This window comes from Conger conger, chromosome 1, assembly GCF_963514075.1.
Source record: "Conger conger chromosome 1, fConCon1.1, whole genome shotgun sequence".
Classification (NCBI taxonomy): domain Eukaryota; kingdom Metazoa; phylum Chordata; class Actinopteri; order Anguilliformes; family Congridae; genus Conger; species Conger conger.
The window spans coordinates 64,501,462-64,517,327 of NC_083760.1; the positions used below are offsets into that span (position 1 = coordinate 64,501,462).

General features: G+C 40.5%; 1 protein-coding gene across 3 annotated transcripts in view; it reads left to right on the top strand.

Annotated features, from left to right (window-relative positions):
• grb10b (growth factor receptor-bound protein 10b) overlaps window positions 1–15,866 on the top strand; it is a 65,445-nt gene that overhangs the window by 6,841 nt on the left and 42,738 nt on the right. For all 3 annotated transcript variants that reach the window (XM_061218690.1, XM_061218682.1, XM_061218673.1), the window contains one exon: window positions 14,966–15,083. In XM_061218690.1, the coding sequence (XP_061074674.1) occupies window positions 15,033–15,083 (51 nt within the window). In that variant the 5' untranslated portion in view covers window positions 14,966–15,032. The remainder of the gene's footprint in view (window positions 1–14,965; window positions 15,084–15,866) is intronic.

The following is a 15,866-nucleotide window of genomic DNA, read 5'->3' on the forward strand; positions in this document are numbered from 1 at the left end:
CCCTTTGGTTCAACTGTCTGGCACACTGCCATGTGAAACGTCCATTCAGCACAGAATCTCTGTTGTCATAACCTGTGTAGCTTTTCAATTTTTGTGGCCAACTTAGAGTGTGGAAAGGGACCTTTGATCAGATCCGTTTCATTTCTGGATATAACTTTGCGATGAAGGAATCTCACTCTTAAATAGTGCTTTTTTTTATAGCTCTTCTGTTATACCAGAGGCTATGTTGAATATTGGATATATTGGGTTATAATGGGCCAATACCATTTTTTGAGAAAAGATGATAATTTACAATCTGATTGATATCTTTGACTCTGGTTGTAATGAACAACCAAAAATTGGCAAATTAATTGAAACCTGAATTGTTTTCATTTCAGTGCACTTAATTTGGCGTGCACTCAGTTTCACAGTTGTGAAATGTGAAATTGAAACAAAATAACATGAATTGGTATCAAAAGCACTATTTAAAATTTAAGATTGTGAGTAATGGCGCAGTTGGTATTCGTGCCCTACACTGTAGATGGAAGTTCTGCGTAGAATAGATGTCCTCCTCACTGGAACACGATATGATCTGAGTCATTAAGCCAGTCATTGATGGCACATGGTTACAGGGTGAGGGTCGTTTACCTCAACGACCGCCAACATTTGGCACCCACCTTAGATGGGCAGGTTTTTGAAAGAACCGGGTTGGGCATTTGACCAGGACACAGTGGAGCCTTCTTCTCTGTTTGATAAGTGCCATGGGATCTTGACTGCCCACAGTGAGTCAGGCATTTAGTTTATAATCTCATCTGGAAGATGGCATCTCCTACAGGACAGTGTCCCGACTGTCCCCTTCACACCACTAATGCTTGCAGAAACAACTCTTCTCAGGAGCTTTCCCAACTAAGCCTTACTGACCAAATACCAATATCAGAGCTTAAGTAACAGACTTTTCCAGAATGTGAGATCCAGATCATTTGGAATAATTACCCCTTCAACATTAAATTGCCTCCTGTTACTGTAATTGTTGGATCACTAACCATGCATGCCATAAAAACTAGTTTGGTTTAAATACTATTTATATAATTGATTATAAAGCACAACCACAATTAGGCTGTGACTGATTATTGCAAAATGAGCAGTGGTGCTCTGGGCAGCTTGTGCTTCCAAGCTGGCAGCACCTGCACTGAAAACTAACTGCGCATGAATGATAGCTGCCTGTGCAATCTTTTTTATGCTAGGAAAAATTGTACTCACTGGCATTAACAGAGCATTTATTTTTTTGGATTATTGCTGCAGCTATATTTTCTGCTAAAAAAGGCCCAGTTCATCCCACTGGAAAAGGAATTGTCAACCAATGTTGTGGTTATGTTTTCGAGGGGATTCATTTTTTTCTGTGTGAGGAACAGCACCTGTGTATAGATGAAGCTCATCAACAGAGTAGCTGGGTTTTGTCTCCCAGCTGACTCTGAAAGGAGGCTGATGCAATAGCTCCGTGTGTTGGATTATGTCTGTTGCTGTCTGGAGCCGGTCCAAATTTGGCTGAAACCTAAAGCTGCAAAGCAGGAATGCTGTCTTTATACTGCAGGTAACCCAACACCCAGCTGGAATGTCAGTCCTGCACAAAAGTGTGGTGCAGGAGTGTGGCGGGCACTCTGAGTTCATCCAGTGATTTTCAGCTGAAAGTCATGGGTTTGAAAAATTTCTTGGTGGGCTTTGGAGTTTGTCCACCCCAGCATTTTTTTCAAAAACATCTCATTTATTTAATGGTGTTTTCATTGTTTTCAGAGTATTTTGCTTCTGCTTAGTTTATTCTATTACTTAAGTGAATTTAACACAATGCCACCTAGCCTGAAATACATTAAGACATTGAGATACAGTTATATAATGTCTTTTTCCTGTAAAATAATATTGTGTTAATACCAGAATTTCTTGCTTTTACCATTATTCCCACTTGAAATTTAAGCAGTTGCTATGTCCAGTCTTCCATCTCTTTTTACGTAGCCTAATTTAATGAAGTGGCATGATACACTTCATTAGGAACTGGATTATAACCAGGAAGCTGTGAGTTTTGGGGCTCAACCATAGGAAACATGCACCCCGTCCTGCGGCCCTGCTGCTGCCTCATATGCTTATTGGTTCACGTGACTTAAGTACAGCATAAGCCCTGTGCAACAACTCCAATGTGTGTTTTCATGAGGCTAATATTTTCAACCATTAAGTTAATGAAGCTTATACTCGTGAGCACACTTTACAGTAATGGGCAACGGTGATTATTTGAAGTCGCAGCGTGAGAATTTCATGCACAAATAAATCTTTGTCATGTGTTAGTTGTATGATCTAACATGCCATCGGTGACCCGGGTGGAACAAAATACGGAGTGCAGTTGGTTAGCTTGTTCTAAAAATACACACCACCTTATGTGCTTACATGTTGCATAGCTGATTTACATAGGTAGTGTGACTTCACATACAAAATGGGAAGAGCCATCGTATCCTCACTGATGTGACCATTATGAGAAATCTACCGTGTAAGGGGTCATGAAAGATTGCTCTCATTTTGTATGTCAGCAGTGTATATAATATTATGGGCCTGATTTAAGTTACTAAGGAAATAGTAACTATGCAAAAATATTTGCTTTATTGTGACTTGTTTGCAGTCTCAGATACTGACACATTAGCAACCGATTTTGCTAAGGCTGTTAGTGCTCTCGTCCAGTATAATGACATCTGGTTTGCTGTGAACCATCATGCATGTGAACGCAGCATTAGTCGGGAATTTGTTGACTTCGAAATTGGGGCAAAAGTAATGGGGAGTCTACCTGGCTTTAGCGAACAAATTATTTTGGGTGTAATGTATTCAGGCAATTAAAAAAAGTGTTTAGCGTTTTGAAGAAGGCACATTTTGATTATCTGTTTTGAGTTTTTGAAAACTGAAGCTAACCAGAATGGTGTAGCCTCTACGTCTCTTCTGGCCTAGCGCGTCATCACCCAGCCATGACGGCTAAACTAAGTAAATAAATATTTAAAAATTGAAATCAATAAATGACTTACTAGATGCTAGATGTGTAACCAAGACTCAAAATCGAAAGCAGTACATGCTGTACGTCAAACTGAGACTGAGCTAAATTCTTATGTTATTTACAGTTTTTGGCTATATTTACTATGTTGCCACCATGTGGCTGAGCCATAATACTACAGTGAGATGGACGAAAGCACGCATGAATGAACCTTTCATGCGGTCGAATGAACGAATGAACAAACAAACTGGCGGAGACCGATTCCTCCGATTCGTGCCCCCCATGACTCTGATACAGCTGTAGTCCTCTTACTGATATCAGCCACACATTTACTTGGTAGTTCACCCCTGGCTTGCTTGCGTCTAGGCCTACACCTGTAGTTATCCCTCCAGTTTGTTCATAACCTGACCAGGTCCAGGCAGGTTTCATGGCGGGTTTTCCACGGTGGGTTCAGCACACCTAACCCTGGTACAATAGTAGAAAACTGGCATTACAATTTGACAGCCTGAATTTTGTGAATGAGTGATAACCTGAGTGTCTGCTTATGCCCTGTGAATGACCTAGGAGATATTTCTCACTAGATTTGTTTTCCATTGAATGACTGGTTCAAGTGGCTTCCAATCCGGTGAACAAGGGTTGTGTGACATTCTGAAGGGGGCTTTGTATCCTGGCAACATTTCTCACTTGTGCAGCCTTCATTTCTGTAGCATAGTAGTAGCCACAAATCACTCTTTCCACATTGATTCTGTTTCGCACAATTGCTCTGTACAGTAACAGAACCTCACCAGGTCGTCATGTTATTGCTACTAGTGGCGCAACAAACCTATGGAGTTAGTTAACTTTTTTCTGTACGTATTTAGAGAAATGGAGATTTCCTGGGAGAGTGAGACGTGTTGAACTCCCCGCTCGTGATGAAGGAAGCACACTTTTCTGTGTGTCTGTGTGTCACTGTCACTGGTGTGTGACATGTGTCATGCAGGTGTCAGAGTAGGCGAGATGCAGTCTTTCAGCTGTCAGCCTCATACTAAATATAAAAGGATAGGAGACTCTTCAGCTGTGCGCTTGTGCTGGAAGTCAGTCTTTCGGCATACTTGGACCTACTTCAACAGTGGACGGAACGATTGCATGTTAGAGTATCTATACTCACTCTTATAAATTGGGTGTGCATTTATGCAAGTAAGAGATGGGCTCTATGTGGTTTTTCGGCTCATGAGTGTGTTCTTTCTGGAGTGTAATGGCTGCAGATTATCGCTGGTTATTAATTTAAATTAGCTTGAACCCATTCAGTCTTAAACTGCTAAAAAATATTTTAACTTTACATGAAGTACTTTGCCCACTTACATTATCTTTATGGCATTTTTAAAAACATAATTCAAATGCATAACGCGTGTTTTTGCAGTTGTAAAAAGCAGTTCTACATGTGGGATTTAACGAGATGGTGTTGTCAGATGTGAAGAACATTCCAGCCAGGGTCACAGCTGTCTTTACGGCAGCCTTTGGACACCAGCTGTATCGCAGAATGCAGGGTGCAGGTTCGGCTGTGCACATAAACTGGACAGAGCGGGGTCCTTTCGGGCACTTGTGGCAGCGTAGATGTCCTGAATTTAATTTCTCATCATTACCTACAGCAAGGCCTGCATTTCTGCCTCTGATCCACATCTGCATTTAAAGATTGTTGATCATAGTGCTAGCAGGAGTTCTGGAAGCATGATGTGAAGGAACTTCTTTTCCCCAGGACAGACAAGTGGTTGGGGGGGGGTCTCAAGAGAAATTGCCCCCCCCCCCCCCCCCACCTCTTCCTCCTCCCCATCTCACCCCCACGGCAGTGCAGGCTCTGTGTGAGTCTTCCAGAGGCCTATGATCTGTCTGAACCAGTCGGAGTCTCATCTCTCTCAACTTGGCCTTAAGCTCTGACCCCAACGCAACACGAGTGAGGTCACATGGGGTAATGCAGTCACGCACATACATTCACACAACTGCTGCAGTTTTTAATGCCCTTTGTTCTGATGCTTTATATAACTGTTAGTGTTAAATCGTCAATGCAAACAGTCTTAAAAATAACTTTAGTGTTTACTTTTAGAAATGTGCATATTAACGGCTTATTTTCATAAAGTACGTTGCCCCGTGTCTCTAATTATGCAATCGTGTTTCACTTTGACAGCGTCTGCAGATTTATTTTCAAGAACAGGTTTGTCATTGTCTTTACGGAATTGTGTGGAAATATGTAACAGAAATACTGGAAACTTAAGCATTGTCTGTGGACTTGTGCAGGCTTGCATTGCTTCCAGGGAATGGAATGCGTCAGAGATGTTGATCACAGCTGCCTTGATTCTCTCACTCCCTTCCTCCCTCTCGCTTTGTCTGAATCATCACTTTTCTCTCTGTAACACAAGGCAAGCAGTTACGGATCCCTGAAAAATAAATCCGATATGTTATTACAGGCTATTCCTCACCTGATCTGATCGGGACGCATGCCATTGTAAATTGCAGTTGACAGTAATCTGTGATAACATTTCATACTCTCAACATTATGTCTGACTGAGAACTCTCTTCAGGTTCTCTAATACTCAGTAATGTTTGACATTGTGACATGTGCGGTAAGAGGAGCTGGAAACATGAGTGCTGCCTGTGTCTTTAAGTGAAGCAGAACCCATGCTAGACATGATGGACTTTTTGATATTCATTTATTTATTCTTAATGCCTGCTGTACTCAGTAAGGATGCATCTGAAAACTGCACTTCAGAAACATCACTTCACCCCATCTGTCTGTCTCATTGTTTATCTATCTATTGAGTCAATCACCACTTTGTTCCCTGCAGGTGGTCCAGAGAAGCCATATTGGGTTTGTGTCTTTAGAAACTATACACACAAACCCAAGATCAGGAGCTCACCGGAGTGAGAGATATCCAATCCTGGGCAAGCACAATGGGCTCCGTGCTGCACAGAACTATACACACAAACAATAGGAGCTATACACACAAACATTCTGCTGCATATTCTTTGTGTGCAACATGGAGCCCATGGTGCTTGCTCAGGACTGGTTATCTCGCACGTCTGTGAGCTCCTGATCTTCTTATCACAGAGAGGGAGGATCAGAGTTGAACCTCTGACCCCACACCTTAGTGTACCCATCTGAACATTCAGCCTGCTGCACCCGGAAGATTGCACTCATTCCAGGATCTATCATTTATTGACTGACTACACTACTCCCCTGGCTGTAAGATAAAAAGGCTATGATTTGATGAGGCATACAGAGGCAGTGGGTGTGAACACCTGCAACCCCTAGGGCCAGTGACTAAAGTGAGCCCATTGCTGATGCAACCATCAAGAAAGAAAGAAAGAAAGAAAGATTTTGTGGAAGAGATGTTTCTGTGATGGATGTGTAAATTCATCAAAAGAAGGAACTTCTAAATCTGCAGAATGGCGTGTTAATGATGTAGATGTATATTTCTATAGACATTTGTTTTTCTAATCATATAAAAAATAAAAATAAACTGATTTAAGAGTAAAGATTAGATAATGAAAGGAACTTCTAGGTACTCCTTTTCAAAGTAAATGCAATTTCTACTATTCACATTCTTAGATTTATTCATGCAAACGCTCCAGTGAAAAACTCTTTCCATTTTCACCAACAGAAAGTTACAGCATATTACACGCCGACTAATCCGCTTGCAGAGCCAGATTACTGTGTACATTCACACAAGGAAGGTAAATCGTTTCCTTGGAATGCCACAGTGCGTGGATAGTTTTATGTCAATTTCTGTTATCTGATTAAATGTGTACTTTGCTGCTGAGCTGAGAGTCTGGTGAACCAGTTTGCTTAATGTAGGAGCATGTCTTCCTGCTTTGGGGGAGGAGTCCGCAGCATTGGCTGGGGTTTTGAGGGGTCTGTGTCGTTCGTGGGATTTCACAAGCTCCTGTTTTGAAGCTATAAATAGGTGGCGCTATTTTCAAGTGTAGCCCAATTAGGAGGAGATGGGAGTTTATGTCCCTGTGAAGGCTGGGCGTACGTGTCTTCTGGAGGGTCAGTGGGTGGGACCAACAGCGTGGAGAGGGGTCTGAACCAGGAATACAAATCTCAGTTTTCTGCTTTGGTTGCAGTCGGAAACCCTATGTTTTATGAAGCTATAAGATGTGTAGTGATACTAAGTATGATATCTGCAATTACACTTTGATCTGTATAGCATTCATCAGTACACAACAACAGTTAAAATGCACACGCACTCACACACGCACACACACATAAAGTGATAGTTGTGGTCTATTTAATGCAGAGGAAACATTCTGTTCTTGCTCTTTTTCAAACGGTAAGTTGTCCTGATTAGCAGCTATTGTTGCCTTTAGCTATGGAGACATAGTATTAAAGTATTCTGTCTGTTAATATTTAGGTTTTCTTGGAAGTGCAGAGATAAATGTCTGAACACACAGAACCACCGGTATTTCTGTGTGCGTGTGCATGTGAGTGGGCACACATTTGCCTGTTTTTACAAACTTAAGTTGGAAATGTTGGATCAGAATAGTGTGGACATGGGTTAAGTATCCCTGGTTGCATAGTTTTGCTCAGTGGGTTACAGATACAGTGGGGTCCAAAAGTGAGACCACATTGAGAATCTGGGGTTATTTTTTCATGTAATCCTGGAAACAGAAAGTTTTAGGATTTAAAAAACATTCTAACAAATCAAAATTACTTCAAGGCTTTGCTTCGAAGATGGAGCAAGTGCTGGTCAATCATCACCTCATCCCCATTGAACATATATGGGGGCCCTTGAAGACATTCAGTAGCATCACAAGATTTTCAGAACATTGCCAAATAATTCTGGAATAACATGAATCATCAGGTTTTGCACAAATGTGTGGAGTCCATGCCAGCTTGAATGCACGTTGCCATTAAAGCAAAAGGTAGACATTCTGAAATTAATGTAATTTTTCCAAAGATTCAACTTTTCACTCTAATTGTTATGCTGATAGTTAAAAAAAAAAATTAAATGAGAAAAGAATGCAAGATAGAAGCATTTCCACTAGTGGTCTCAGTCTGGTGACCTACTGATAATCGTGCCTTGTGATGAGCTGACTCTATGAGCCGATTGTATGATTCAAGTAGCCTGGTAGAAAAAAAATTCAGTTAACAGAGTTTACCTTCATAATAATAAGACCAGATGCCTGGAAGCAAAGTAATATGATTCTAATATATGAGAAGGCAATATTTACTGTTCCAGGAAACGTCTTATTAATTTACCATGCATCTTGTGCAATCCTGGAATCAATCATCTGAGGTCAGTTTGAATTACTCCTGGAATTACACTCAATAAAAAAAGTATCCTGAGGGATTACCAGCATGAGGGCAGAGGGAAATATTTAACCCTGATTTTTATTTCAGTCAGGCCCAATATACATTTGGATTTTCCAAAGTGACACACCACCTGCTGTCAGTTGATTTTTAGTGATTGTTCTTGTGACTTCTCTATTGAGGCAAATTGAGCATAAAAGGCTAGCTTGTAACCTTCCATTCGGGACATCCAAGTACTTTATTTTGGCCTCCAATAAAAACCGCACTGAAATTTCTCAGAGGGTGTGATGATCTTCTAACTACATTAAGGATTATTTTCTGTAGTGAAGGCCTAAACGTTGATCAGCTGTCTGTATGTTGCCCATGAACTGGTTGCCCATGAACTGGTTGTGTCATCTGACCAAAGCTTATTGGGATATTCATGCTCTAGCTACCTGGAAAGCGAATACATTTGCCTTAGAAGATGTTTGAATGTCACCGGGGGGGAAGAAAAACTCTTTTTTCAATCTGTAGCTGAGGATTAAAATCATTGAGGTTTTTTTCCCCCTAGACAGATCAAACATGCACTAAGGCAAATTAATTCACTCGCCGGGCGGTTAGAGTACGGATATCCCTATTACCTGTGGTCAGATGATGACACAGATGGCTGTGGCTGGTCATGGAAAACTGAATGCAACCTGGTGTTTGGCCCTCTCTCTCTGCAGTGTCTGTTTTCCAGGGGGCTTGGGGGGGGGGGGGGGGGGGTGCTCTTTATTTAGTGAAAGCAGGATTTATGACAGCTGCTGGTGTTGATGTTGACTGGCTGTTCTCCAATAGTCTGGCCCTGGACCAGCGTGGGGTCACAGTGTTCCTGGCACGGAATGACCTCACACCGGAGGAGAATCGGGTGTCTCGGGATTATAGGCATGGTTTTGTTTCCCGTGTTGCTGTTTTTTGACTATCATCAGAATAAGCTAGCTACATGGCGGGTGGCTTGCAGTGCTAGATCAGCCCCATGTTTCAAACAAACACCCTTTTAAAGTTGATCCGTAGTTTAGCAGTCACGGTCCGCAGTGCGTCATTGCTGTATTGCCTGGTCTAGACATTGTTCAAGTCAACATCATACATGTTGAGCCTTTTGAGTGATGCTACTCGTTGTTTCCTCAAAATTCAGAGTAACTTCAGAGGTTTAAACTCTTGCCTGGGATTAAGTAGATATCCCTTTTTATGTTGTCATCATAACATCTTCATACAGTTTTCTGAACCACATCCCGTTTCACCAAGTCCACCCACGCGACTGCTGCTTCTGCTTTTGTGTGTTGTGGGTTTAACTGTCAGGAGTGTCTAGTAAAATGGTGTTCTTGTAGATCTAAAGGATAAGAAGTTTGTGTGGTCGTAAGTAGGCTACCTACTTTGCATGTTCGTGTTCATGTGCACTTAATTAACTGTCCCGCTATTAGGAGGTATTCTGCATATTTGCAACTTTATTGATGCATAGGTAAATCTGTGCTATCATATATATACTTGGAGTGAATGTGCTAAAACAGCATGGAGATTATGTAAATTTGGCTAATTAAGTATTCCGACTAATTTACTAAAACTGCTTGAATTGCGACTTCCCTCTTTCCCTCTTTGCGTGGTCATTTGCAGTGACATAGCCTATCACTCAAACACAGGATGCCTGAGGTGGGTGTTGGGCTGTTCACACATCCTTGGCAGTGAAATCGGCTTCCCTTGTGGACTGCATTGGGTGGAGATGAACGGATGCTTCTTCCGATGCATAACACTCTGGAAAGGAGCCCTGATTTAAATCGTGTTTCCCGCATGTTTATACCAATCACTGCTCATTTCTTTTCAGACTTCTGTTCAAATCATCCGCAGGCAGTTGGCATAAAAACTGTTCTGAATTGAAACTATTTAAACTGCTGTTCTATGTATGCCTTCAGGAGTGTGTATAACAGATTGAATGCATTTTTGCCTTCAGGCACCCTGTGGTTAATCCTTGCCTATTCCTTTCACCCCAACAACTTTTTGTGCTCATTTTGCAGGGATTTTCTACTTGTTCGATCATTGTTTCTTTCCACCACCTGTGTCTTTTGCACTTTTAAAGTTGTCTGAAAGTGTTTTTATACGCTATACCCTAACATCATGCCATCTTTCTTTACATCCTCTAGTGCAGTGTTACTCAGATCCAGGTCCTGTGGGCCGCAGGTATTTACTCCTACTTTGCGCTGCCTGATTTCACTCATTATTTTACCTGCTTGTTTCAGGTAATAAGCTAATTGTGAAATTGGTGTAGCACACAGTAGAAGTAAATGCCAGCACACGCTGCAGCCCACCGGATTTGGAGTTGAGTAGCGCTGCTCTAGTGTAATGAATTATGTTGCATGTGATGTCATTCCAAATGTTGATCTTCTGGTGAGATTTTTTATTCCTATGCTGAATGAGAGCGTTGAATTCATTTGATTGTGTCAATAGCCCCAGTTTTGATTGGTGGTAAATGTGTCAGTATCTGCAACTGCAACTGCAACATGCCCAAGGTTTTCTGTAAAACTTAATCATAAATTCATGAAAATGTAATAAATGTATTCTATTTTAATGTTCATTCAAATTGCAGTTTGTGGAATTTTTTGTATCCCCAGCACATGTCTACTGCATAATCATAAATAGGATATCCCCATCTTGTCTGAATAATATGGAAAATGTACTGTTCTTAAGCACCATAAATGAGTCCCAGAGGTTTATGCCAAGTTTAAGGTTGAATGAGCCACTTATCTCTTCTATACTGTACTTTTTTTTAAAGAAGAGACTCAATGAGATCTGCTAAAATATGTGAATTTCTTTGATTTGAAAATGAGGATAATTGCACTTCAGTGCATGAGAAAACGGTTTGTGTAATTTTAAGTGGGGGTGAGGTGGAGGGGTGGGAAATGATAAAAGAAAGTGGTTCTTACACGTGGTTCTCTATATGCTCTATGCTTTAAATAAATAACCTGCTTGAAATGGCAGCATTTTAGAAAGGCCATCCTGTCTCAGTGTGGTGTTAGAACTGAATTAGCCAGTATGTCTGCTCTTGCTAAAGGCTTGCCATGCTGAAGAATAGTTCTCTTCAGAGGAATGTAGGTACAGTTTCAATTAAGATTTACTTTAAATAGCCGTTGCTCATGGTGATCCTAGCCCTCTTTTCTCGTTAAGCTCCATAATCGCTCTCAAACATTAAAGCTCACCCAGTGAGAGAAAACACTGCTGAAGTCTGAGCGAGGACCAGTGGGGCCAACACAGCAGCCACATGAAAAAAGACAAATAACCAGAGCAGTTATTCATTAGTTATCAGACCGGCTGTCATGCATATAGCATATTAGGCTGTATCTTATTATTCTTCATATTTCTCAAAGCAGATGCAGAAAGACATGATGTTCCTATCGGACCCCGCTGAAAGCCTGTTTGATTATTAGTTATCATTCTAATGAACGATTAAAATATTTACAGTACATGCAGCTCTAGAAAAGTATGTGGTTTAGTGTAGAAATACTGAACTATGATGAACATAGTGTATTACTGAACTGTAAAGGGTATGCAGAGTGTAATATTGTAAATAATACACTTTTTGTCATAAACACAGTATGTTATTCTAAACATTGTGTACTACTGTGTACAATGTTTACAGATTTTTTTTTTATAATCCCTTGGGCAAATTCACTTTACCATTCTTAGCATTGTTTTTTATATGCATGTACCCACCCCACCCAATTAAAAAAAAAAAAAGAAGACCAAATACCAAAACAATGAGCAGACCGTCTTTAGTGGGCTTCATGTACTGTCCAAAGTGGTCAGCTTAGCAGTGTTCATACTTTACTGTAAATAGGGAAGGTGTATTGACCCAGAAGAACCTGTTCCAGCATTGAAACAGAAGTCAAAACATTGTTTCTTCCCCTTTTTGTTTGTAAATCCTTGTTGGTGCTACTTTGCCTTTGGTAGTCTATATGGGTGGGAAATGGCATTTTGTCACTAAGACTGAACTGAAAACAGTGCTTTCCCGTTGGATGATGTTGTGTGGTTGGCTTTTCTGATTGGTTAGGCTTACTAGGTTTTTCTAAGTTATTCTGCATGACTCCACAGCTGTACTCTACTTCCTTACATTTCTTAGTTAATAGGATATATAAGGATAAAGTGATTACAGAGACTTTGTAGTATTCAAAAAAGGGCACATGAGAATTTATTCTTATTTGTCTAGTACTGCTGCAATTCCCTTGTCCTTTAATTACATTTTTTGCAATTTTAGGGCCTGTACCTCATGAGGCCTGAGTCCTGGTCCAGTATTGTACCAATGCTTGAATCGTTGACATTCACCGTAGTTGAGAACCCCCGATTATTGTTATTAATGCCGGTAAGCGTATCAACATGTACCCTTACCCTGTTGGCTTTAGGCTGCTATTAAGAGCTCAGATGTTCTCCATTGTGTGAACACTGTTTGATGTTGCATACTTGTTCATGTAAGCTTAAGTATAAATGGGTTTAATGAGCACAGTGGTAATGGAGCTGGTACATTCTGTACTACTGGCTTGACTGTAGCTGATATGCACACAGCTAATTGCTCTTTTAAGGTGGCGGTCAAATCCAAACCTTAATATAATCCTCTACTTGGTCTTTATGGTATCCCGTGAATGAGCGATTACATATTCCGTATTTTAGTACACATGCTAAAATATGTCACCCAACCGAAATATCTCTGTATGTGCGAATGAGGTGAAGGCAGCTCCGACTAAAGAGACATAACCAGCATTGCATGGCATGCAGTGGAACTCATCCTCACGTTCTGTCCGTTTACTGTGCCAAATCCTTTTCAAACTTTCTTTTTTTGGATTATATTCTCTGGTCTCTTAACTCACAACGGCACCTAAGCATTTTCCATTTACTCCCTAAAAATGTGGGTACGATTGTTTACCAATTGTGAAACCAGTCATTCCCAGAGAGAGGCTATCATGGTGTGCATGTTTCAATGTACTCAATGATTACCTCCTTCTACACAAATGCAATCGCTGAGGTAGAATTGGAGGTAGCAGTCAGGACCTGAAGCTGATCTCACACAGTCTTGGGTAAATGGAGAAGGTGAATAGCGCCAGGTGTGCCTGCCTGGTCCCAGGTACTGCAGGATGTAACTTGTAGGCCAAGAAAACAGGTGTAACCACTGTAATTCACTTTCTTTGTGCAGAATTGGCTATCAGTGAAACTGCTTTAATATAAAAGAGATAAGAATCTAGTAAAATATGTAAAGTGGATGACACATACTGTTGCCACATAACTTGGCATGCTAACTAGGGTAAAGATATATGGAAAGGAGAACCACAAAAATCTAGTTGCCACAGCGAGCTAGATCGTGCCAACACACTAATGTTCCATGTATTCACTTGGCTGGATATGCCAAGATGGCTCAAAGTTTCATGTGGACTGAAGTTTCATTTCACTATATGTATACTGGTGAATTAATAATAACTTCATTAACTTCACTTTCTTAATAATTTTCCATCACCATGAATTGTTCACATGCCAGTTTTGGGGCAACTGCATGTGGGAAATGTTCGAAGTGTCATTAAGTAACATTTTTCCAAAATTTCACGAGTGACTGTCTGTGGGATGGTAGGGTGCAGCACAGATTTTTAAATCACCTGTTCCTGGTCAGCCATGTATTTTTACAGCATTCCCAGTGCATAGTCTTAAATAACATTTTTATTGAAGTGATTTTTATGGGATTTGCTCTCTTGAGAGTTGACTGAATGTTGTGCAGCATTGGGACACAGTAGCATCCCAAATGACATTCAGAGTGTTTGCAGAAGTGTGTCTTGGGAGTATTTCAGAGCAAGGTCAAAACATCTATATTTAGCCTTTTGCCAATCCATGTTTTTATGACTCTTTTAGATGTCCTGGGGAGTTGTGAGTTTCAGTAGAAGTTGAGTCTTTCATGTGGCATAAGTCCTGCTTTTGAGCCTGAGGGAGTGACTATGGGGGCCGTGTGTGGTAGGTGGGGGATGGCTATGGTATGGAATAAAAGGTACAAGTCAAAATGTTCTGTACACTCAGACCAAAACATAAGTGCTGCCCCAATAGACTTCCTCATTGTGAGATAAGCTGGTGTTACTTAAAACAATTTAATACCAAGATGAGCTCAGCTCAGAAAAAGTCATATTTATCTACATAAAATATTTCAGCGTGTACTCTGTGTACAAGTTCACTGATGGCTTCCAGAGTCCTGTCAGTTCATTAAAGTGCCGGATCCCCGTTGCTTTTAGTACATGCACATGCTGGATAGTGCCTCCTCCTTTTATATTGATGCATGGATACCATTTTTGGTTGTTTCGGCTCTATACTGCTGCACCTTAGATTTGAATAAAACGGATATGAGGTTAAAATCAGCTTTAATTTGCGAGTATGTACAGCCATCGGGTGAACTGTGTAGGAACTGCAGGCCTTTTTCTAAATGACTGAAAGTACTGTTTGACAGTTAAAATAAGTTATCCTCAATCCTTTCATAATGGTGAGAGGACTGACTTCTTCTTTGCTATCCTGTAGACTTGGGTTAATGGGTGTTAATATGCCATTTTATCCCCAGCTCAAATTTATATGAGTGATCTTAGAATTGAAATGTGAATGTGGTTTGATTGGTCTGGTGTTTTTCAATTAATACTTATTTTTTCTTGCAGGATTTGTGGCAACAATCAAAAGTGAATGTGATATCCGAGAGAGAGACAGAATTTTAAAGCGTCTAACATGGCTGTGGCTGGATGTCCGGATTATTTTCTGCACCATCCAAATTACCAGGTAATACGCCTGCCTGCCCTCCACCGCACAGCCTCGTCAGTCTCAAGGGAAACAAAATCCATCTTACAAAATTACAAATCCAAGATTGAAAAAAAAGTTTTTTTCATTTCTATTGTTTAGCTTTTACCCAGGTATCATGCTACTGGTAAATCGTTTGGATTTCTGTTTGTGCTCATGCTATCAGAGCAGCCAGTTAGATCAAATCAAACAATTTAGATTAAATGCTAGACAGGCTTCTCTCAGCATGGTACTAGGAAAAAGGGATTTTTGTCTGTGCTACAATTGTACTGTGCAGTACATGTTATAGGATGCAGTGGTCAAGCACTACTGAGCCACGCATGTGTTAATGTGACCCATCTCCCATTGAAGATGTGATTAGAACCACATGTAGGCTGATCTAAACCATATGTAGGCTGATGTTGAATTTGCTTTGAAAACATTTCTGAAAATGGTCAATGTGAATATTTTACTCAATGGTAAACTGGTTTTTGTCCTTACCCCTCTTAGAAACCAGTACTTTTAAAACACTGAAAAGGGCCTCAAATAAAATTGATTAAAGAAGAAGCACAGAAGTCTTTAATAACAATTAGTGAAGACAGTGAAAAATATTTATATTTATTGAAGGATTGGACAAGGCCTTATTCGAGTTAAGTGAAAGAATGTGAATGTCCCTACTGGTAAGAACATCAGCATTATTTCAAATACAGCCGATTTCATCTACGGTCTACTTAATAGAAAAGCCAATTAGGCAAGTAGTGAATGAAGCCCTCTAAAGTGTGTGTG